This window comes from Protopterus annectens, chromosome 2.part0, assembly GCF_019279795.1.
Source record: "Protopterus annectens isolate FY-2018-M chromosome 2.part0, PAN1.0, whole genome shotgun sequence".
Classification (NCBI taxonomy): Eukaryota; Metazoa; Chordata; order Ceratodontiformes; family Protopteridae; genus Protopterus; species Protopterus annectens.
The window spans coordinates 137,435,057-137,458,372 of NC_056728.1; the positions used below are offsets into that span (position 1 = coordinate 137,435,057).

At 40.4% G+C, this 23,316-nt stretch overlaps 1 protein-coding gene across 1 annotated transcript in view; it reads left to right on the forward strand.

Moving 5' to 3' along the window:
- MAIP1 (matrix AAA peptidase interacting protein 1) overlaps positions 1 to 22,722 on the forward strand; it is a 75,831-nt gene extending 53,109 nt beyond the window's left edge. The window contains exons 4-5 of the mRNA XM_044060629.1: positions 3,762 to 3,912; positions 22,541 to 22,722. Coding sequence (XP_043916564.1) covers positions 3,762 to 3,912; positions 22,541 to 22,619 — 230 coding nt within the window. The 3' untranslated portion in view covers positions 22,620 to 22,722. The remainder of the gene's footprint in view (positions 1 to 3,761; positions 3,913 to 22,540) is intronic.
- The last annotated feature ends 594 nt before the right edge of the window (positions 22,723 to 23,316 follow it).

Sequence of the window (23,316 nt, forward strand, 5' to 3'; positions counted from 1 at the left end):
GCATTCCCACCTCTGCCACTGATGACCTCAGTATTACTAAAGATCAAAGCAGAGAAGCCCAAGGGAATCATAATAGCTCCGGATTGGCCAAGACAACACTGGTACCCACTACTACAGAGCATATGTCACACCAGGAGGTGGGCCCTCCCTCAGTGGCCTCTACTTTTGACTCAACACAATTTCGAAACACTGCATCCAAACCTTCAGACACTTCAGCAAACAGCCTGGGAGATCCCATAAATAACTTCAGCTTATCTCTCTCCAAGGAAGTTCAGCGGATACTAACAGAGGCGCGAAGACCATCCACCAGAAAGGTTTACTTAGCAAAGTGGAAAAGATTCAGCAATTGGAATACCAGCAAGGGACATGATGCATCATTACTGAACATCCCACTCATCTTGGAATATTTGGCAGATATGTTACAGAGCGGCCTCTCATATTCTTCAATAAAGATACATGCATCTGCCATTTCAGCTAGATACAACACTGATCCTCCTGTTTTCTCTCACCCCTTACTAAGACAATTCCTCAGGGGAATCAAGAACATTAAGCCACCAAGAAAGGCCCCAGTGCCAGCCTGGGACCTCAATTTTGTCTTAGAAAAACTGACTCTACCTCCTTTTGAGCCAGCAGCTTCAGTTGACTTGCAATTTCTCTCATGGAAAACAGCTTTCCTGTTAGCAATTACCTCAGCAAGAAGGGTTTCGGAGCTACAGGCCCTAATGGCAATACCACCCTTTATTATTTTCCACAGAAACAGGGTTTCATTAAGGACCAACCCTACTTTTATGCCAAAGGTGGTATGTAGGGTTTCTCTAAATCAAGCCATTCATCTGCCTGCTTTCTTCCCCAATCCTGAGAATAAGGGGGAAAGACTTTTGCATACCTTGGACATTCATAGACAACTTCGATACTACCTGGACAGAACCAAGGCCAGTAGGAAGTCTGAACAGCTTTTTGTAGCTTATGCCCCTGCAGTCCAAGGAAAAGCAATTTCAAAACAGACTATTTCTAAATGGATTGGACATTGCATAAGATTCTGTTATTCCTTTCATGGGAAGACTGTTCCAGCCTATGTCAGACCACATTCCACCAGAGCTACAGCCACCTCTACAGCATTATTAAGAGGGGTGCCTACAAAGGACATTCTGGAAGCTGCTACATGGAACTCCGTGCATACATTCTCCAAACACTACAATCTCCCTCTATATTCCAGATCCAGAGCAGGCTTTGCTTCGGCAGTCCAGCAGGGTTTGATTGCCACACCATCTCTTTCCTAGAGCATACCTCCTCCCCCAGCTAAGCTATGGTATTCTACCCGCATGTTATGACTGCAGTTGCATTCTTGAAGGACATAGTACAGTTTTGTACCTACCATAAATGTAGATGTCCGATAGACATGCAACTGCAGTCGGTTTTCCCTCCTCCATACCCCTCTATGCCTAGGGTCCACTCCTATCCCCTTACTCTTAGCTGGGGATATCTGTTATGGTGTATTTGTTTTATTGCTCATGTATTTGTTTGGAATCCTGTTTTTGTCTTCCAATTTGATTACAGCCTTCCTTGGAGGGCACCTGGCATCTGGGGCAAGAAACACTGAAGAAAATGGCGCCGGCTGATGCTTATGTACTCCAGCCGCTCTGACGTCGGAGAGAAATGCGACATCAGCCGACGTCGGACCCAGACTTTGGAATCCGGCCGACCGAGGGCTGCCTGAGGCAGGACAACCCACATGTTATGACTGCAGTTGCATGTCTATCGGACATCTACATTTATGGTTGGTACAAAACTGTACTTTTTTAATAGTTCAACCATGTCTACTCAACCTGGTGGACTTCTTTGAGAAGGTCACCAAAGCAATGGGTGAGGGCAAAATTGTTCACACTGCCTACCTTGACCTGGCCAAGGCATTTGACACAATACCCCACTCGGGCATTGTTGACAAACTCAAGAGGTTCGGTACAAACCCGTATGTCACCCTGTGGATAACCAACTGGCTCACAGACAGGACCCAGGAAGTTGGAATTGGGGAGTCCACATCTACAAAGAGGCCAGTCACAAGTGGAGTCCCTCAGGGATCAGTCCTTGGACCACTCATTTTTGGCATTTACTTCTCAGAAGTCAAGACCAATGTCAGTGGTCTCTGGATGACTAAATTTGCAGATGACTGCAAATTAGTAACTGTCATTGAATCTCACACTGACACAAGTGTTCTCCAGGAGGGGCTGACACAAACAAACAACTGGTGTCAGAGTCATGGACTAAAACTAAATGCCAAAAAATGCATAATAGTATCCTTTGTGAAGTTATCTATCCCTGGTAACTTATCATATTAACAACAAACCCCTTAGAGTTGACCCAGTAGTCAGGGACGTAGGGACACACACAGATAGTAATCTAGTTTTTGATCATCATGTGTCTACAGTGGTGAGGAAATCATTCTATGTTGCGTAACTTATAAACAAAGATATGGCATCTAGGTCCAAGAAAGTCATTGTTCCACTGTATTCGGCATTCATCAGACCTATCATTGAGTACAATGCCCTCTTTGGTATGTACCTAACCAGGCATATCCAACAACTAGAACGTCCACAGAGGTTCCTCACTAAAAGAATTCAGGGCATAAGTAATATGTCCTATGCAGACCACCTCAAGGCCCTATCCCAGTATTATGTCTCCTACAGGCTTTTGAGGGGAGATCTATGTCTGGCATACAGAGCATTGTCAGACCTCACTGTGATGGACCTCCTGCATATCCACAAAACACAGTACCAGAATTACCCTTTGTAGAGACTTAAACCTTGCCTGTGATATAAATAGGACCTGCTGGAGAGATAGGTATGTATCCCAGAGACTACCCCATCTGTGGAACAGGCTCCCCATCCATGTAAAGCAGATTTCCTGTCTAATCCAATTCAAGTGCAACTTGGACAATTGGATGGGGAAAACAGAAATTCATCCCTGGTTTGCCACCTGTGTCTCTGATGCAAACAGGTAACCTGTAAATGGTTCATCGCCCAGGCCCATGCTTACACTTATCAAAGGTAATGGAACCCGTCAGCGATTTGGGATGCATGGCTAGGCTTAAAAAGGCCCTTGTGGTTGTTAGCCTAGTAAACACCTATGAACCTATGACCATCATCCCCTGTTTTCCATTTTTGCACATGAGGTTATGGTATTGCATCAACCTTGACAGTCATCTAGAGCCAATGTTCACACCAATGGGTGGATAGCCCTGTCACAGTTCTTCCACACAAAATAAGCAGGAAGTAATTTTCTTATATTCCTACTGTGAGCCATCAGTAGATTGTAGTACAGTTATGCATTGTTCTTGAGGTGTATGATAAAGATGGCCATAATTGTCTAATTCATCATCACCAAGCTTTTGACACAGTTTTATTTCTAGTCTTTTAAAAAGTTATTCATAATTTTTAATGTTGGGATAAGCTTACCAGACTTTTTAGCATTTGCTAGTTCCACGTTAATGCCGTTTAAGCACACTCTTAGTATGAAGGAACAGATTACTAAGTTATATATTTATAAGCATTTAAGCTTCAGAAGAAGTGGCATCTGTAGGTAACATCATCTGTAAAGCAGGAGTATTGTCTAGTGACTAATTTACTTGCTGGCAGAAGTTCAGGAACCCTTTTTCTTTTGAATTAAGTGCCAATCAGATTCATAAATAGTTTAGTTATGCTGATGGAAAAGGCTTGCTGGAATCTTGGCAATTCAGATTATTCATAAAGTCCTCTGTTTGTTAGGTCGAAAGTTTGTTAGCATTTTAATGCGCTATTGGTATCTGACGTGTGCTGACATACAAGAAGAATCCATTGAGGGAACCAAGGTTTATCAGATGGCATTTGGTGAAGAAACCAGTAATGAAGCAAAGCATCTCTTAACAGCAAACTATGAGTAAGTTTATTATTATTATCATTGGCACTGTTATGATTATTATTACTGTTGTTATTACAAAAACAGATGAATGCTTCCATATTAAAACAATTCTAAAAAGTTTACTATAGAAAATTTTGTTTGCTAAATAAGAAAATACTCTAATTCTTACATTGAACTGTCAATATTCAAGCTCTTTCCCTCATGCACTGTAGTGCATTGTCTTTTCTTGGCATGCATCAGTTGGAAATTTGCTCACTCACTGCTGTTAGAGTGAAATTGATGTTTTCCTGAGATGTGGCTGACTGCTTTTAAGTTTTCTCCCTTCCTCAAATTTTGTGTGGCTGTGTAAAAGTGCTTATTTTTAACTGCTGTCTACTTGATATGTAATAGACAGTTGGGTGGTTTTCACTTTTAGGTTTGCACTATTAAGAGATTTGGCATCAGTTTCTCATAGCAGGACCTAGCTTATACAGGCTTAGTGTTTAATCATCAAGGATTACTTTGTAATTCTTGAAGATGGAGAAAACGATGGACACCAGGTGGTATAACAGTGTAGATTTTGTACAGGTGAAATTGCAGTTGGAAATTATTATATCGAGCGAGAGAATTTCCGAGTAGTTAGTCGGCTATTTCTGAAAGCCTATCCTGCACTTTCATGCAGATTCCTATTTGCTAGGTGTGTTATTGCATTGTCATTTCATAGGATAGTAATCAATCGTAGGAGTCTCATACTTTTAGCATTTGTCAGCATATGACTAAATTCTGATTCTCAGAGTGACCGTTGTCACTTGTGACGACTCAAACAGTTAAATGCTAATATAGGTTGTAATGGTGAAGCTGTTTGTTCCTTACACATTGCAGCCTCCTTTTTAAACTTGACATCAGAACAGTTAACAGATATTTTAAAAATGATTACCTGAGAACAGTATTTTCGATCTTAGTGCTCTCTTGTTGCTTAAATGGCGATTCCTGCCAGACATGTAATGCATATGTCTGCTGCCGTTGAAGGGATCCCTTTGATTTTGATAAAATAGAATGAAGATGCAGCATTTGCTGCTGCTAAATCTTCAATGCCATACCTTCCATTTTAGATCCATGAAGGTTGATTTGGTTGATATTCCATTGTATCCAAAATGTAAACATAATCTGGCTAACCTATTTCTCACCGTTGAACTTCCCCTCTCTCTCCCTTTTTTAAGATGAGGTGGGGAACACTGAAGACATTTGAAGAGTAAAATGGTCTTATACCTTCCCTGTGTTTTGCCCAGAATAATGTTTCATTCTCCCTGGAATCCCAGACTTTGTCATTGCAATTTATTCCCTCCCCAAACTGACATTGGGCTGCTTCTGGCTTTCTGATTATTAAGATGCTGAAAAAAAAAGGTTACATCTGCTAATTATGATGTGTTAAAGTTCCACAGACAAATGTGAAGTAATGAACTGTAAGGTTTTAAGCTGTTTTGTAAATAATGCTTGGAATAAGTACCTAATCAAAAAATTCCAGGAACCGTGAATATTAAATGTGGATTTTAGTGACAAAAGGAATGTTTGTCCCCCAAGGAGAATATTTGGCATGTAGCTCATTAGTCATCAAGTTGAAATTTAAGCTCTGCCATCTTGCAAAGATTACTGTTCTGAACAACCCATGAGTATGTGCACCGTGAGTCTGTAGCTATGGTTCCTGAGATCAAAACTGCTAACGGACGTGCTTTATTCCTGGTAAGTACGGCTGATGACTTTGTTTGAGGTTAAACTGAGAAAGAGAAGAACACATTGATATTCTGATAACTGATGATAGTTGTCTGTTCAGTTTGTACAGTCATATGGTGCAGTCACCCAAGAGCCATGTTAATGTACCTGAATATAGGCTAGGAATGCCAGTTTGAGTTAAGTGTTACCTTAAGACAGGTAACCAAGGCCTGTACTGTTAGGCCTTATACACTGTAAATGGAAATGTACACTATGCTGAACTTTGCTACAATGTACTTTTAGCACTGTTACTTCTGCATGCTACAAGTTTATTATTGAAAGTGTACTACATGTTTTCCATATGTAATGACATCTTAAATATCATTTACTGCAATTTTTCCTCCCAGGATGTCTGAAAGTGGGCCTTGCCCAGTCAGATTTTCCCAGTAAACAAAGACAGACAGAAATAATAGAGATGGTGGGTCCCTGCCTAATACCCTAAGCAACATTGAAAGTCAGAGATACCCTTAGGTCTTGAATTTTCTGTTGCAATAATGTCAAGTATATAAACACAAGAAACTTGGAAAAAACTTGCAGTGGCTCAGTCTCTGGAAATGATTCATATAATGTGATGAGACAAAGCTATGTCTTGTGTTCTTTCAGTTTGGATGAAGTTAGCCTTATAGGCTAATAGAGCAACTGAATATACTCCCACCTGTCATGAATTTTACCAGATTTTATGATTTTGAGTAATTTAATGTTGCAGTTTGATCTGAAAGCAACTGGCAAACACATTCACCCCTTTTTATGTTAGGTTGCCAAATTTTGAATGTCTAGCTTTTGAGTTGTCAAGGCATGAATTCTTCATGTTTCTTTATACTAATTTAGAATTTGGTCAGTTTCTTAAAATATTCCCAGCTATTAAAAATAGAGAAGCCCTGCTTATTGTTGGTATCCCAAAATTCCTGAATCTGCCCCGTAATCTGGTTTTCTAATGCCACATCTCTCAAAAGCAGTGGTTCAAACATCCATGTTTTGCCTGGATTTTCACACGTAGCACTCACTGAAGAAAGTTAACTGTGATCTAATAGTGAGGTGTGTTTAATTTCAGTTTCCACGATGTTGGGAATTAAGTTTTGAACCAGAAGTTGGTCCTTCTTTCTACTTTTATGGTGACAGCCAGGTGTACGTATATTTCATTTCTTGTGAAACTCTCCAAATGTTGCTTAAATCAATTTCCTATGTACCGTATTATTTACAGTGTTTTTAGCTGTGACCAGATTTTACCCGTGTGCACTTTAAGGATCTGGTACTACATTGAAATCTCTTTCTTAACCCATTGGAAAGTAGTATTTTACTATTTTATCTAGTAATGTAAGGGTCTGGTACTATTATTATTGTCCCCTTAGAAGCATTCCCAGTAATCAGAAGTGTAGAAATCCATCTGCCACTATCCCCTTTCTAAGTATTAAGTTTAGGCCTTCCTGAAGATTTACAAATTAAAGTGACAGGCTGTCTTTTGAATGAAGCAGAACACCTATGCACCCTCCACCCAGCCACACCAGTGTATAAGAAAATAACTTTACTGTATGTTAATTTTGTTTCTTGTAATAGTACTGTTTAGGCTTTAAGCTTGTGAAGATTTAGATCCACATTAGCACTGATAGCACTAGACAAACTGTTCTCAGTCCAGGTTAGCAAGCTAATAAAATTGCAGGATGATATTTCATATATTGCATTGCACTTTCCAGGCAAAACAGGTCCCTGTAGCTCTACTTTGTGCAAGTATAAATGTCGACTTAGTTTATAATCTGTAAATAAAAAAGAATCTGAATAGAATTAACAGTTCATTAATGTGAAATTATTTAGAATGCAGAACAATTATAATCACAACTAAAATGGGTGTTGTGAACAATATTGAAAAATAAAGTTTAAACAGCAGCCTATAAATTACATGTGACAGTATAAACTAATGTTTCAGTAATGAGTATGACAATTCATGGGTTAGTACAAGCTAATGTACCCAACAGAAACATACCGAAAACTGTTTCAGTCATACTTTTCACAGTAAATAACATGTAGTGGCATAATAGTGAATAACTGATGCAGCATGTCCAAAACATTCATGCAAGACTGCAGAGAAGGTACTTGTTAGTAAAGTGCTCAATTAAAAAAAAAAAACTTTTAGAGGTGGTTTCCATACAGTAACTGAAGAAAATAGAAAAAATGCAGCACTTCCCCAAAAGTATATAACCATTTAAAATAGTGTTACTGAAATTGCTGAGTCATGAAATGTGGAGACAAATGAAGGAAACTCCAGACTTGCAGATACTAACTCTGAGATGGATTTTTTTGGAACATTCTCTCTTCTCCAAGATGTGACATTTCTTGGGTTGTACATACAAGTTTGGGGTGTGGGGGATCAGGGCAGTTTGCTCCTTTGCTAAAAAGACAAGTTTAAAGGAGAAGAACAATATTCATTATTCTGTTTCACCTGTATTTTCAGACTTTTTTCTTCTAGTTTTTCAGGATTCTGCAGTTTTGAGCCCTAACATTTAAATAGGGAGCCCTAGGCACCATTTTTCAGGATTCTGCAGTCTGAACCCCAGTATTTATATAGGGAACCCTGAGCACCGTTTCTTTCTTTTTTTTCCCCAAACATCTTTATTAAATTTTCGTATATGACAAAGGCAATCTTTACATCTATATAAATGAAAAACATATAAAATGATAACACTTCAATTGCAAATAGTTTTCATCACAGACACCATTGAAACAACTGTAGTTGCAAACATTATAAACCATCAAGTCATTGTCATGCTAAGCATTATATAGCTCATTCAAATCCTGCCTCTTAAACCTTGTTCCTGCTCAGAATATATTGTTCCCACTCCTACAGTTTGCATTTTTTTTTCTATGTAGTTTGCTCCTTCCCTTTTCTAAAGATCCCAGTTCCAGTTGTTTTATCTCTGTTACTACATTCACTATTTCTAGTAAAGTTGGTTTAGACTTTGATTTCCGTTTTCTAGTAATTGCTTTTTTGGCAGTCACCATAATTACTCAGCAGTGCTTTACTATGTCTAGGCAATTCGATTCTGTAGCATAACTCAAAAGAATCTTCACCCCAGTCAGTCCAATCTGCTCACCCAGCATTTCCCACAGAGCAGTCTGCAGGGGATCCCTAAAGTCTGCTAGATCATTACACTTGAGGAAAAATTCTTTGTGGAGTCTAAGTGGGGTATAAAAATACCCATGTAAACACTTCCAGTCAAAGATCCTACATCTTCTAGACTTTGTTGCATATTTGGGCAATGTACATACATCCCGCTATTGTCTTTCTAAATTGCTTATCCAGTCTCTTCCCAATCCCTTCTAGCTCCTCTGATTGAGTCTTATAATTATCATGCAATATTTTATATGATTTACTAATTATTCCTTTTTTAATGGCAGCTTTTGTTCTAGGTTCTATTAAAAACTCTACCAGTGCTGGTCTTTCATTTAGGATCCCCCTATTTCTTTCTCTTTGCCTGTACTCTATCAATCCTTGATTGGGAAGGCAGTCTCTAACCTGCAATCCAAGAATCTTTCCATGCTATTACCTTTCCCTTTCTATTTATTTGCTCCCAATACCTTGGTTCCTTTGCCAGTTTTCTGCAATAAATTCCAGCCCCCCCCCCTTGCCCATTATCTGTATCCCTGACTACAGTCATCCCTATTGCCAAAGTTTTTTTTCTCCATTCTCGTGCTGGTTTGGTTCTTAGAATACTCCCTGCTATTTTATGAATATAGTACACTGTAAGATTTTGTTTGTTCTCCTTAAGAGCCTGCATCCAGAATCCCAATCTCTTCGTATTTCTTAAACTTCCTCCTGGGCACCATTTCTTGTAAGAAAAAAGGACCTTCATTCCTTATGTCTTCCTCAAAGGAAGAAGGTTTCTTTGTGAAAGGTGAGGAGCTCCCATTGGAAATCGATACAAATTATAATAGCAGAAGCCATTAATGCTCAGAGCATTTACCTTTGAAGAAATCATTAGCATCATGCTAGAGTTATTTGGTTGTAGGACGGAAGAATTGTTATCACCAAAAATGTTTTGCTGTGAGCTCTTGAGGAGGAGTTAGCCTTGTTTCTCCATAAAACCTTTACAATTGGAACACTTTTCAAGACCGTTCAAACTCCAGTATTAAAAAAAAAAAAAAAAAAAAAAAAAAAAACGCGTTTCCATCTGTCTTACCTAAAAAGACTGGAAGATTAACGCAGCAGTCAGTTGGATTTGTGAAAGTTGATTTTTCAGCAGTGGCTGCAAATTCTTCCATTTTAAGGAAGTTAAACCCTTTTATGGCTTCCCAGATTAAGAATCAAAGGTAACTTTTCACTGCTGCAAAACTAACGGTAAGGGCCATATATCGTCTTACACACACAGCCCTTTATTAGGATTCTATCTTTCAACAGACACAATAAAAGCTTTTCATACTGCATTTCCAGCATTTGGGAGAAACTAGTAAAACTTGAGTCAACTGAGTATCTGGAGGAGGTGCACATAACATAGTACACTTGTGGCACAGTGGATGAATCCAGGAGGTCACTAGTGACATTTATATTCATTAAGCAATATGCTTGACTTAAAACCCAGTATGTGATGCCATTATCTCTACAAGAAAGTAAATGACCCCATGTCAATGAGATGCTCTTCAGCCAGCTTACTGAGGAAGGGAAAAGTGATTACAGTTGAGCAGTTATTCTACACACTGTTCCTCACTACAGGTACTTTCCAACTCTTAAAATACTTTTCCTGTAGGAATTCTTGGATCTTCCAAAAGCAACAAAAGAAACTAAGCTTGAAATCCCCAAGAAACTGTTCCCACAGAGTAGGTCTAATTGGCTTCCCCATACCTTTCCCACTTTTCACTTGCCACAGCCATTCTCTAGAGATGGTAGTTGTTGCATTTCTAGACCAGCTGCCCAGTAGTTTGTCACAGAAAGATTTGTTCTGTAAATAATTGTGTGGGTTGATACCTGGTATCAGCTCTTGGGACAGTCCATCAAAGCCCTCTCCAGTACTTTCACTTATTGGTAGAATGGGACAGGCTTTTACTTTGTTCTTTGTGATGCTAGAGGAGGATAGAATGGAGACTACCACCAGACTTATCGGTACTTAAGAGATTGATGTCAATAAAAATGGCCAGGATATTGAAGAATTTGACACCAGTAGTTAACCATTAAGTCTGGATGGTGTGACTGATAACTGAATTTTCATACATATATGTTTCTACTCATCATTGTATACACAATCCTTCAGGATTCAAGAGTGAACCAGCCTTTAGCTCTACTGTTTATCCTTTTAGGAGTTGCTGTTAAAGATAAGTTGTCACTGAAACCATTGCAGGAATCCAATTGCAAAGAACAGTGCTTTATTCAGCATTATTGAAAATATTTCTTCTACAGTGCAAAGTAGAGGAAATAAGACACTTTTTTGTGCATTGGCAGACTTTCCACAAACTTCATGACATTTCCTCAGGACTCTGAGGTTCCTGCTTTCATATACCCTGATGCTCCCATGTACAACTTTTCACATGAGGTAAGTTTGGTAGTTCTGGAGGCTGCAGTCTGTAGAGCAAGTTCTGTCTTCGACATAATTATAAAAGGTGTCTTTGGGAATACCTTTCTCCCTTTCAATACTAGCTTGTTTCCTAACACTTCTTGTTTGACATTGTACTTGGGAGCATATCTAACTCCATGTCATTTTGCTCTGTTAGAGAATGCTTTTCAAACAATAATCTCAGGATGTGTAGTTAAACCTGAATGCACAAGCATCTGATGGGAACACTGACAACATAACACTGATGTGTACAAACAAACATGCATTCATGTGGCTGTCATGTCACAAAATGGAGGAGCTAAGTGCTGTAGGGAAACAGGTCTTCACTGCAGAGTGTATCCTCAGCAAATGGCTGAAAAAGGGCAAGTGACTATTCTGCTTTTCCAAGCATACCCTATGGGAACCAGAACACAGAAATTTTGACTAAGCGCTACAGCTTGTGTCCTAGAGAAGGGAACAGTAAAAAAATACAGAATTGCAAAGAGGCAAGGGGCCTACAAGCAGACTCAGAAAAAAATGTGATTATAAAAGTGCCACAAGAGAGTCGATTGTGCTGTTTCTGTCCTTGTGAATTTGTTAGTGAATTGGATGCCAAGAGATCCCTCGAAGAAGGTTTAGATTTTCATGGCCAAACTTGAACTTAGTTGTGGCCAGAGGGAATGGGAAAGGAAGACAATTCCTTCTGAACTACAGGCTGCCAAGGAGAACATATCCCCTCAAAAAAATGAACCTGTTAAAGGCTGCAGGTAAGGAAATGGACTCGACACCAAATAAGTTGTAAAAAAAATGAAATAAAAACCCCGTCACAGATGTTACTGAGCTAGAGTGTGAAGTAATCACCACATGTTCAGAACTGTTTGCTTGGCACCAGAAATTCTGTTAGACTTGGGTGTGCTTTAGCTTCATCCCAAGCAGCTGGAACTTTGATCTCAGTGGGTGTAATAATGTTTGCAGTTTAAGCAGACTGGTTTATAACAAGAATGTCTGGTACAATATCCTGTAAGGAAAGTTACTGCAGCCCCACACATTTGCAAGCAAGAGCTGCATAGTGCTAGATTTGAAGCTGTAGATGAAAAATCCCAGGGTCTTTCATAGCACTGTAAGCCAAATGTCACTTCTCAGGAGTCTGTATGAAACTGATTAGAAGGAGAGGGCTTTTAGTTTTCCAGGATAATTTTATGTTACCTAGACCTGAGATCTTGGTCAGGAATCACTGGGATCTGTCAGACTGATCTGTCTGCCTAGATAAGTACATCTCAAAGGGCATTGTACTGCAGAATGGGTCTAAAAAAAGCAAAAGTAAGTGAAAGTAAGGCATCTCTGCACTTAGAACATCTATCTCTGCAGATAAGCTGAGTGAGATAAAAGGCCTTATCACCGTAACTAAGAATTGATGGTTAAAAGAAAGCTAATTTTTGAGAATGTGGAATAAGTGCACAGATTTTGTTTTTGTTTGTTTTTTTATTTGTTTTTTTTTTTTAAGACTGTGCTGATGACTGTGTTAGTAAAGTAGCATAAGATTCTGGCCTTATTGTAGAATTGGGTGCCCTATGGGGACATAACTGTTCAGTTTACATTCTTTGTCAAACCTGGACAGCCATTGACCATTCACATTTAGGAAGTGAGAAGTAGTTGCTGACGAGGAGGTGACCCAGGACAGGATCATGGAAGCACTGCTGGTAATGTTTTTCAGAAATCTGCCACTCTCATACAGTTAGTTCCATCCCTAAACCAATTTACTAACCAGCAAACCACAGATGGATTGTTTTTACAGAACAGCATTCTTCAATGGAATATATAAAGACAGCATTGGATATGGTGGTGTCAGCCTGGCTAGATTAAAGTAGGCAGTATAGACAAACTCTTGTCCACTGCTTGAGAGAAATCAATTGTGTTAAGTAGACATGACTGGCCTTTTACAAAACCAGATTGATTTGGGACAAGACTTTAGAGGGGATCCTTATCATTGTAGATCATTTGACAGTTATGCACTCCACGAGCTTCGAGACTAAGCTAGAAAAATGAAAAGCTCTCCAGCTAATGCTGTCAGTCGTGGGGCTGCTGTTATGTAGAAGCATCATAGAGGCAGTATGCCATGTGGGACCAAAGCCTCTGGATAGGCTAAGGTTTGAGATCTGTGTGGGTATTGACTAGTTGATTCTTAACTCATTCACTCCAGTGGAGCTCAGGTAGTTTGGACTGTAACTTTCAATGGGCAGAGCCTACATTTTTTTCATCGAATCAAATTATGCCCTCACATTTCAAACAAATGTTCATATCTCTGGAACCATAAGGTTTATGAAAGAAGTATAAATGGCAAACTTCAGCGCAATCTATTTTTATAATGTTAGTATTCTTTAGGTTCTAGGTCTTAAACTGAATTTTATAAGTCACAGTAAACACAGCAACTATTACATTTGTAATATTTTATAAACAACTTGCAATATCTCAGCAACCACTTATTTACACACACACACACACACACACACACACACACACACACACACACACACACACACACACACACACACACACACACACACACAGAGCAGCATTTTGTTCATCTAGCTGACAGCTTTTGTATGAGGCTAAAGAGTTCTGTTTGTTACTTGGTTGTTGAGATATTTAGAAAAATGTGAAAATTATATCTATGTAAATTAATATCATAAAAACAACAGTTAATATCTACTTACCTGCAGTAGACAGAGGTCAAATATTAATACATTTTGAGTCTGCTATTGTGTAAGCTTTAAGTTGAAATATTGTTTTGGAATTATCGATGCAAATATGCACAAGTAATGTTTGACGCCTAGAGGAGGCATCAATAGGAGTTAACTGCAGATGCACCTGGAGGTGTTACTTGGATGTAATGAGTTACTACTTGGTAGTAAACAACCAGGAATATTATCAAGACCAAAGAAACACTAGATGTTCTTCATTCCACATTGCTGCAGTCCTAACTATTGGGTAGTCCGCTGTCCAGTCGGCCCGAATACCAAAGTATATGGCTGACGTCGGTCAAGGCGCATTAGACTGACGTCAGAACGTCAGGGTACTAATGCGCATGACCAACGTCATATCCTCAGTCTTTTTTGCCGCATGGTCCGATGCAGAAGCAGTTTTGCGAGTGCAGGTTGGCGTTCTGAAAGTTTCTGAAGTCAGAGTTTCAGACCGAATCAAAGTTGGCTAAGTACCCGTTGGGAATATTTTGTTTTCTTGCCTCAGTATTTAACCGGATGTCAGAAAAAGTGAATAACTGTATTTCTTGTGGGAAACAGATACCTCATAGGGATTACCATACTTTGTGTATACCTTGTTTAGGGCCTGAGCACGACGTTGTTGGATGCCGCTCTTGTGCTAGATTTAACAAACGCACTATTAAGAGAAGGTTAGACTGTGCCAGGTTAGTTTTTGGGAAGCGTTGTAATTATAAAATGCCGTCGGATGCTCCGGCGCTTCGCCAAAAAGCGCAAGGACAAAGCAGCAAAGCCTAGAGTGGAAGAACCGACAGTCCCGGACGCCGGTTCTTTAGAAAACTCAGTGGAGCCGGAGGTTCTGCCAGGAGTTTCTTTGGAGTCTCAGGAGAGACTTTACTGTTACAGGATGTGTCCTCTCAGGAAGTAGGCCAGGCTGAAGGGGCTTCTCAGGTGGCTGTTCTTCCCTCTCTTCCTAAGGTGGTTAGAGCCTCCCTTCTGTTTCCAAGGCTTCTTTGAGAGGCAGGCCAAGTTTAACTTCAGTGGGGGTTTCTCCTAGTGCTTCAGGGTCTTTGCCTAAGAAACATATGCTTAAAATGGCAGAGGATTTGATTACTATGATTAGAGGTTCTATGCCCCTCCTGATAAGAGGCCTAGGGTAGAACCTGAGTTTGAGAGTTTTGAGCAGTGTTCGAGGCTTCTGAGTCTTGCTGAAGACTTGCAGGAGTATCCTCCTTATTTTGATTCTGATGTGGATGATTCTACTCCTTCAGCTTCTCCTCCTGAGGATTTTTCATTTTCAGAGACTCTGCATTCCATGAGGAGCATTTTAAATGGGAAGGTCAAGATTTCTCTGATTCCAGGAAGAGGCTTAGAATTCTTGTTTTACCCCAGCATAGGCCTTTAGCTATACCTCCTGTTCTGAATGTGGTGGAAGATGTTTTTACAGAGGCTTCCCTGAATCCTGATTCTTTGCCTCCTGCTCCAGTTAAACCGGATAGGTACTATAGGGTGCCTGAAGCTCATAAGTATCTTTTAAGAGTCCTAGGGCAGACCCGGAAACTGTCTCTCAGGGGCCTAAAGGTGTGAAGGCTTCTGTTGTTAAAAATCCTGTTCCTCCTGATAAAGAGGCAAGGGCTTTGGATAGATGGGGAAAGAAAGTGTATACTTCTTCCACTTTAGCCATGAGGGCGTTGAATTGTCAGTTTCACTTGTTAAAATATCAGAATTATCTCCTTTCACAATTGAAGTCTAAGGTGGATGCTCTGGCAGAAGGTATTGAGTGTAAAGAGTTGCAGGATTTAGTTCATGTGTCTGAACAGGTGGGTAAGCATTCCTTGCAGTGTGGTTTTGATGCTGTGCAGGCCTCCTCGGTGGCTGCCACTGGTTCTGTTCTTCGTAGGCACGCCTGGTTGAGGGATCAGAATTTAGCTGAGCATGTTAAGACAAGGATTTTGGATGCTCCTTTACAGTCTGATGTGTTGTTTGGTTCGCCTGTGGAAGCAGTTTTAAAGAAAATGGAGGACAAGGCTAAGTCTATGCAAACTGTTAAGGATTTTTGCAGGTGCAGCCTCCAAGTTTAGTAGAAATTGGCCTACTAAGGGATGGACATATCCTGCTTATGATTCCCAGTCTAGGGGTAGGTCTAGGCGTGGTAGGGGCAGAGCTCAAGGTTCTTTTAGGCCTAGAACAGGAGTTCACCTGCTCAGACTTCTGGTGAGGGCAGGGGTCAGTCCTTTCGTAAACAGACCCAATGACCTACCTTTTCAGCTGCCAGTACATTCTCGCCTGGCAGCACCTTTGGGAGGAAGGCTGGCTCTTTTCAAAGAAAATTGGGATTTAATTACCCAAGACAGATGGGTTTTGGATATCATTCACCACGGTTACAGGTTTTATTTCCATACCTTGCCTACTTTCAAAGGCATGCCAGACATTCCTCCTCTACAAAGAAAAGAGGCTCACAAGCAAATTTCTCTGTTGCTCCAAATAGGGACCATTCAGCCAGTTCCTGTGCCAGAAAGGGGCCTAGGATTTTATTCTCGCCTGTTCCTAGTACCGAAAAAGGGGAACACGTGGAGACCAATTTTGGATTTATCTATCCTCAACACTTATCTGGACATTCCCAAGTTCAAAATGTTGACGTTACAACAGCTTTTACCTCTGCTGGGCAAAGATCACTGGATGGTAACTTTAGATCTCAAGGAAGCTTACCTTCATGTGCCTATCAGGCTAAGTTGCAGGAAGTATCTGCGTTTTCGAGCTGGAAATTCTCATTATCAGTTCTCTGCATTGCCCTTTGGCTTATCTACTGTGCCCAGAGTATTCACAAAGGTTCTGGCTCCAGTGATAGCTTACTTCAGACTAAAAGGAATTCAAATCTATCCCTACTTGGACGACTGCCTGATTCTGGCTCAAGAAAAGGAAGACCTTTTACAGCATTTGGAATATGTGATAGCAGTGCTAAGATGCCTGGGGTATTCTGTGAACGAAATAAAGTCCAGTCTAGTACCCTCTCAAGACATGTGCTTTCTGGGTGTGAGACTGAATACAGCAGCCCAGATGGCCTTTTAACCCGGACAAACAAAAGAATCTTTCCAGTTACTTCCATCAACTATCTCTTCAGTCCGGGCTGACTGCAAGGACAGTCCTTCAAGCGTTAGGGTTCATGGCATCTTGTATTCTGGTGCTTCCCAATGCCAAACTGCATATGAGGAAGCTGCAATGGTATCTCAAAAATGTATGGACACAGCACTGCCAGGATTTGGACACTGTCATTCAAATAATACCTTGCATTCAAAAGGAATTTTTGTGGTGGGCTCAGGAATGTCACCTAAACAAGGGACTCTCTGTGACCCGGCCAGAGGCGAGTCAGATTCTAACGACAGATGCCTCAGACATTGCTTGGGGAGCTCATCTAAATGGAAAGTGGATACAAGACAAGTGGCCTGCCAGACTACAACATCTACATATCAACATGAAGGAGATGTTAGCAGTTTGCATTAATGGCTTTCAAGGAGTTACTTCTTCCAGGGCAGGTGTTGATTCTAACAGACAACACCACTGTCATGTGGTACATCAACAAACAAGGGGAACACATTCTTACCCGTTGTGCAGGCAAGCAATGATTTTATGGGAGACTGCGCTCAGCTTGCAACTAACTCTTCAGGCAAGGTTTCTGCCGGAGCACAGAACTCCTTAGCAGATGTGTTAAGCAGACAAATCATGGATGAAACTGGATCTTCATGTATTTAATTGACAGTGTCATGTGGAACACCAGACATAGATCTGTTCGCTGCTCCACTAAACCACCAGCTGCCAAAGTTTTGCACAAAGAGGTTTCATCACACAGCTTGGAAAGTGGATGCTCTTTCTTTCAGTTGGAAAAATCTTCATGTGTATGCCTTTCCACCTCTGCCTCTTCTCCCAAAGGTGCTCTAAAGGTCAGACAAGACAAGCCAAGGATGATTTTAATAGCTCCAGATTGGCCTCGGCAACACTGGTACCCATTACTGAGGAGTCTAAGCCTCCATGGCCTTTACCTTTGATTCCACACCTGTTGTCTCAGAGGCTCAATGTCAAGCTTCACTCTCTTCATCTAACAGCCTGGCATATTCTGTTTTGAAGCACAGCAGGTCTCAACTTCCTCAACAAGTTTTAAATGTGATTATGGAAGCCAGAAGACCTAGTACAAGGAAAGTGTAAAATGGAAGAGATTTTTATTTTGGAGTGCAGCAAACAATTTGGAGATTTCTGAGCCTAATTTGAGTGTGGCTCTTCAATATCTTACTGAGTTATTGGACAAAGGTTTGTCTTTCTCTTCCATTAAGATTCATGCTGCAGCAATTTCAGCTCACTATGATTGTGACCCACCATTGTTTTCATCCTTTGTTCAAGCAATTTCTTAGAGGGCAAAGAATATAAGAGCTCCTACTCCTGCTTGGGATCTCAATTTTGTGTTGGAGAAACTTACTCTACAACCTTTTGAGCCTACTGCTGAATTGAAATACTTGTCATGGAAGTCTGCTTTTTGTTGGCCATTACTTCTGCAAGAAGGGTTTCTGAGAGCCTTTTGATTTTTCATAAGGATAGGGTATCATTTAATCCTTCCTTTATGCCTAAGGTGGTTTCTAGTGTGGCTTTAAACCAAACTATTCATTTGCCTACTTTTTATGCAGATCCCCAAAATAAAGGGGAAAAGATTTTGCACACTTTAGATGTACACAGGCAATTGCGTTATTATTTAAGCAGGACTAAGGATTTTAGGCAGTCTCAGCAGTTGTTTGTTTCTTTTGCTTTGAGTTCTCAGGGCAAGCCTGTGTCAAAACAAACTATTTCTAAGTGGATTGGGTTTTGCATTGCATTTTGTTATTCCCATCATGGCAGATTCCAGCTGGGATTAGACCTCATTCCACTAGGGCTACTGCCACTTCAACAGCATTTCTAAGGGGGTGGCAACTAAGGATATTTTGGAGGCAGCTACTTGGAGTTCAGTGCATACTTTCTCTAAGCATTATCACCTTCCTCTCTACTCTAAATCTAGGGCTGGTTTTGCCACAGCTATTTTGCAAGGCATGTTGTCAGCTCCTGCTTCCTTATGATTTGCCAGCCTCCCTTACCTCTGCTTTGGGATTCTACCCAATAGTTAGGACTGCAGCAATGTGGAATGAAGAACATAGTACAGTTTTGTACCTACCATAAATGTAGATGTTGGATCCACATTGCTGCAGTCCACCTACCTCCCTCCTTCCCCTGTGTTTAGAGGTGGTTGTGTAGGTGAGGTTATACTCTGGTAACTTTGTATATATTGTACATATTTTTGGTGCAGGAATGTTTGGAGTTTTTGGTTTTGGCCTTGTCTTTTTAGGGTCTTCTGACATCTGGGGCCGACTGGACAGCGGACTACCCAATAGTTAGGACTGCAGCAATGTGGATCCTCGAACATCTACATTTATGGTAGGTACAAAACTGTACTTTTCTTGGCGAGAGCTGATGTGGTCTGATTGGAGTCAGTTATGGGGTGAGAGGTGTAGGGAAAGGGTAACTAGGGATAACGTTTATGTAGGTAGGTGGTGTGAAGTTGTTGCTTAGTTTGTGTCCAAAGATATGTGATTGATATTGTGGAACACTAGAAACTCTATTGCATAGGAATTCAGTTTAACATGGATGTTTCCTGATGTAGCTAAATAACTCCTTGTGGCTATCATTAGTGTTTGTGGAAACCTTGACTTCATAACTGGTTGTGCCCTCTATGATGATAAATTTCAGGGTTTTCCTTGCAAGTTTAAGAACTCTTCTAAATTGAGGTGGTATGGATTTATTGAAAGTAGATTGAAGTCTGTTAATATGGAAATGTGTCACTTTTCTCGTTTTATAACTGATGAGGACTTGGACTTGCCTGTTCAGTAGGTTTTTCCATAAGGAAACATGCTCTGAGAAGTATACAGTGGTATCTAGAGTAAAGACTCTGGAAGAGTTATACCAGTTAAATTTTGTCTAGAGTGAGAGTCAGTAATAAATAACTGGCTTTGGAGAAATTCCAGAAAGCTAGTACTAATTGAGGATTACTGTGATAGTTTTCAAGGAGAACATTACAGCTGGATGGTCAGATTTAATCTGGAAGAAAACTACATTGGGGTGGTGCATAAGGGAACAGTTGGCCAGAATAAGACTAAATTTTTTCCCCTGGTGGGAAGGGGAACAATTTTGCTCAAGGTAGTTGGAAATAATACAATCAAGAAATTGCTGAACAACTTTATTGTTGATTTGTATAGGTCTGTAGAGTGATAGTGGACTAGATGATCAATCACAGTAGTTACATTTGGCGTAATGGGGAGCTTCTCAGTGTGTGGTTCCTGATTAAATTTCTTTCTTCCACTTGACCTTCCATTGGTAGTTTTGCTAGTGATTGAAACAGATAGGAATCCTATCACTTATCAGACACTTGGCAGGGGGTACACTGTGTCATCTCAGTTGCTTAGCCTGCAGGAAGTTCTGACCTATGAGTGTGTTGCAGTATTTCCTCTTATCCTGAACTTATAGAGGACCGGACTGTGTCCCAGCAGCAAGTGGTGAAGCATTCTTTAAGATTCTGCATCTCTGCTATCTTTTGAAGACCCTTTCTCTTCCTTTTGTCTCTGGTTCAGCATCTCTGACGTTTCTGTTGGAGGATGCTTTTCGTATTGGCCATGACTTCTGCTTACATGATCTCAGAGCTTTAGACCCTTCTTTGTAGGGAGCTTGGTTATATATGTGTATGTGTAAAATGAAACTGGTGGCCTTTAGGACTCTGATCTGCACTTCTTTCAAAAGGTGGTCTCTGAAATAACCTTGAACCAGCCCATTCATATCCCTGTGCTGTTTTGCATAGCAGACTTTAAGGGGAGAGCCCTATGGAACCTATACGTATATCTCGCTGATGGGTGTGCGGGAGCTCACAAAGAAGGAACAATTGCTTGGGCCTTTGTTTCATTAAGGGAGGGACTTGTATTGTCTAAGCAAACTCATTCCAAGTGGATTGCTGACTGCATTTTGTTTGGCCATCCAGTGACCAATATTCCATTAAAGAATGCTGCTGTCAAAGGCTAGTCCACAAGGGGTTTGGCTGCTTTCATTGCTTGTTTAGTGAGACTGTTGTATTTTTGCTGTAGGTTCATATGTGGTTATTAGGCTAATGAACCCCATAGGGCCTATTTAAGCCTAACCATGCTTTCAGAGGTGAGAATCAAACCCTGTGCCCTCTGTCTGTGCGGTAAAGCCCTTAACCATTATGCTTCATTGTAAAATTTAGTCTGCCATTTCCTTGAAGTTAATTCAGCATTCTGCCTTTCATGGTCCTGTAATCTGCTGCCTGCCCCTTGCCACCACCATTGTTCTTCTTGATTTGATTTTATGCACCTTTATGATATCTCCTTGTCTGTTCTTTCTGTAGTGAGAAGAACTCTAGCTCAACCTTTCTCAGGTCATGTCCTTTTCTCTTCCATCCCATGACCTTTCTGGTTGTTTTCTTCTGGACTTATTTTATTTATTTATTTTTTATTTTACATTTGTAGACCGGGATAGTCCGACTGGATGCATGTCCATTTTCAGCGGAGGCCTGGGGAGAAAAGCTCCAACAGAAACCATAAAAACATGGTACAAATATAATATTGACAAAGATTACATAAGCAAACAAGAAAAAAACAAGTTCCACAGGTTAGAGTTAATCCCTGGTGAAAGTTGGGGGTAAATTAAACCGCAAACTGATTGATAGATTTTACACATTTTAGATGAGTTGGCAAGGCTTGATACAGTGGCATAGCCAGTTTAGTGCCAGATGTTGTTTGAGTCTAATTTTAAATTGACCAAGGGAGGAGAGTAAAGTACTATCAGCTGCCATGCATATCCTTAGACAGCCTGCTTATCTTCACAAACTACTCAGTATGTTATGTGGCATGCTAAAGGCCCAGTAGTACTGGAATATACATTTTTTTTTGGAGTCTTTCCTTGAGGATGTGCCCATGGCATTCTTTTGGCTGCTGCTACTGACCTGTCACTCTATTCATGGTGGTCCAGTTGTGATCAATGCCCACATGTCCTTTTCCTGCTGACTTGCCTTCAGTTTCACTGCCCACTGTGGATACTTTGTGGTATCTGTGACTTAGGTGCAGAAATTGTTTCACTGCCCACAGGGGATACTTCACATTGTGGTGTCTGTGGCTTAGATGCAGTACTTGTTTCACTGCCCACTGCGGATACTTCACACTGTGGTAGCTGTGGCCTAGGTACAGTACTTTGCAGTTTTCTCCACTAAACCTGAGCTGCTACTGTTCAGTCCGATTGATCAGCCTTTCCAAGTCTTTTAGATTCACCTGTACCCCCCCCCCCCAACCCATCCTCAGTCCTGGTAGTTTTTTGACGACCTGTGATTTCAACAAATATTATTCTCAGAGATGTCCTGGTTTTGCTGTTTGGTTAGTTGTAGGAAGGGTCCACTCTGTTTGGGTTATAGGGTATGTTACTGGATGATTTTGGTTTCCTGTGGAACATGGTAATTTGCAGCATTACACATAGCCTGTTACATCATTCATTTCCAAGAGTAAACAAACTGGTATTATAGAAGTACATGATATTGTTGGTGACATTGTACATTATCTGCTGCGTGTTTTAATATGTTATTTCTGTTTTCAGGTTTCAGAGGGAATTTACTCAAGGAGTAAAACCAGACTGGACTATTACAAGGATCGAACACTCAAAACTGCTGGATTAAATTCCTGTTGTCATTAATATAACTTTGAAGAAGAAATGAACTTTCCTTTTAATGGATTTGCATTTGTACGGTATTAAAAGTTTTTTTTTTCCTAAACCTTAAATGGCCATTTTGGTGGTGTCTTGTTTTCTATGGTTTTCTACTGGTATGCAGTATTTCTGTGAAGTTGGTTCATTAAGGAAATGAAGTTATGAAGGTATAATGGTATCCGTGAAGCTTGAAGATCTGTTTGGTTATGGAGACCTTTCACAAAACCCCGTCTCAGAAAAAACATAAATTCCAAACCACAGCACAATGGCATGACCTGCAGTGATTTAGAATGCCTGATGTGAAGCAATGGCAAAAGAGTAGTGAGAACTACAAATCTAGTTTTCATTTTAATATAAGAACCCTTGTGGCCCTCTATTTCTGTTTTTCAGATGGTTACTTTTTTTTTGCTTCCTTCATCAAGCCTGCCCTTTTGTAAGGCTTTTCAGTGCTTTGCATGAGACGAAAGCTACAAAAATTCATTAGCAACTGGGTTTGTACAGTAACACATTGGTTAATGTTGCTTTGTCACAATGCTGCTTGTTTTCAGTGTTAATTTTCCAACTGGGAATGCCTTCTTTGCTTAATCTGCATGTCTTTCTTCTGACTGTGAAAGGGGTTTTCAGTTTTTTTCCTTTATCCCAAAGGCATGTTAGTAAAGTGAATTGGC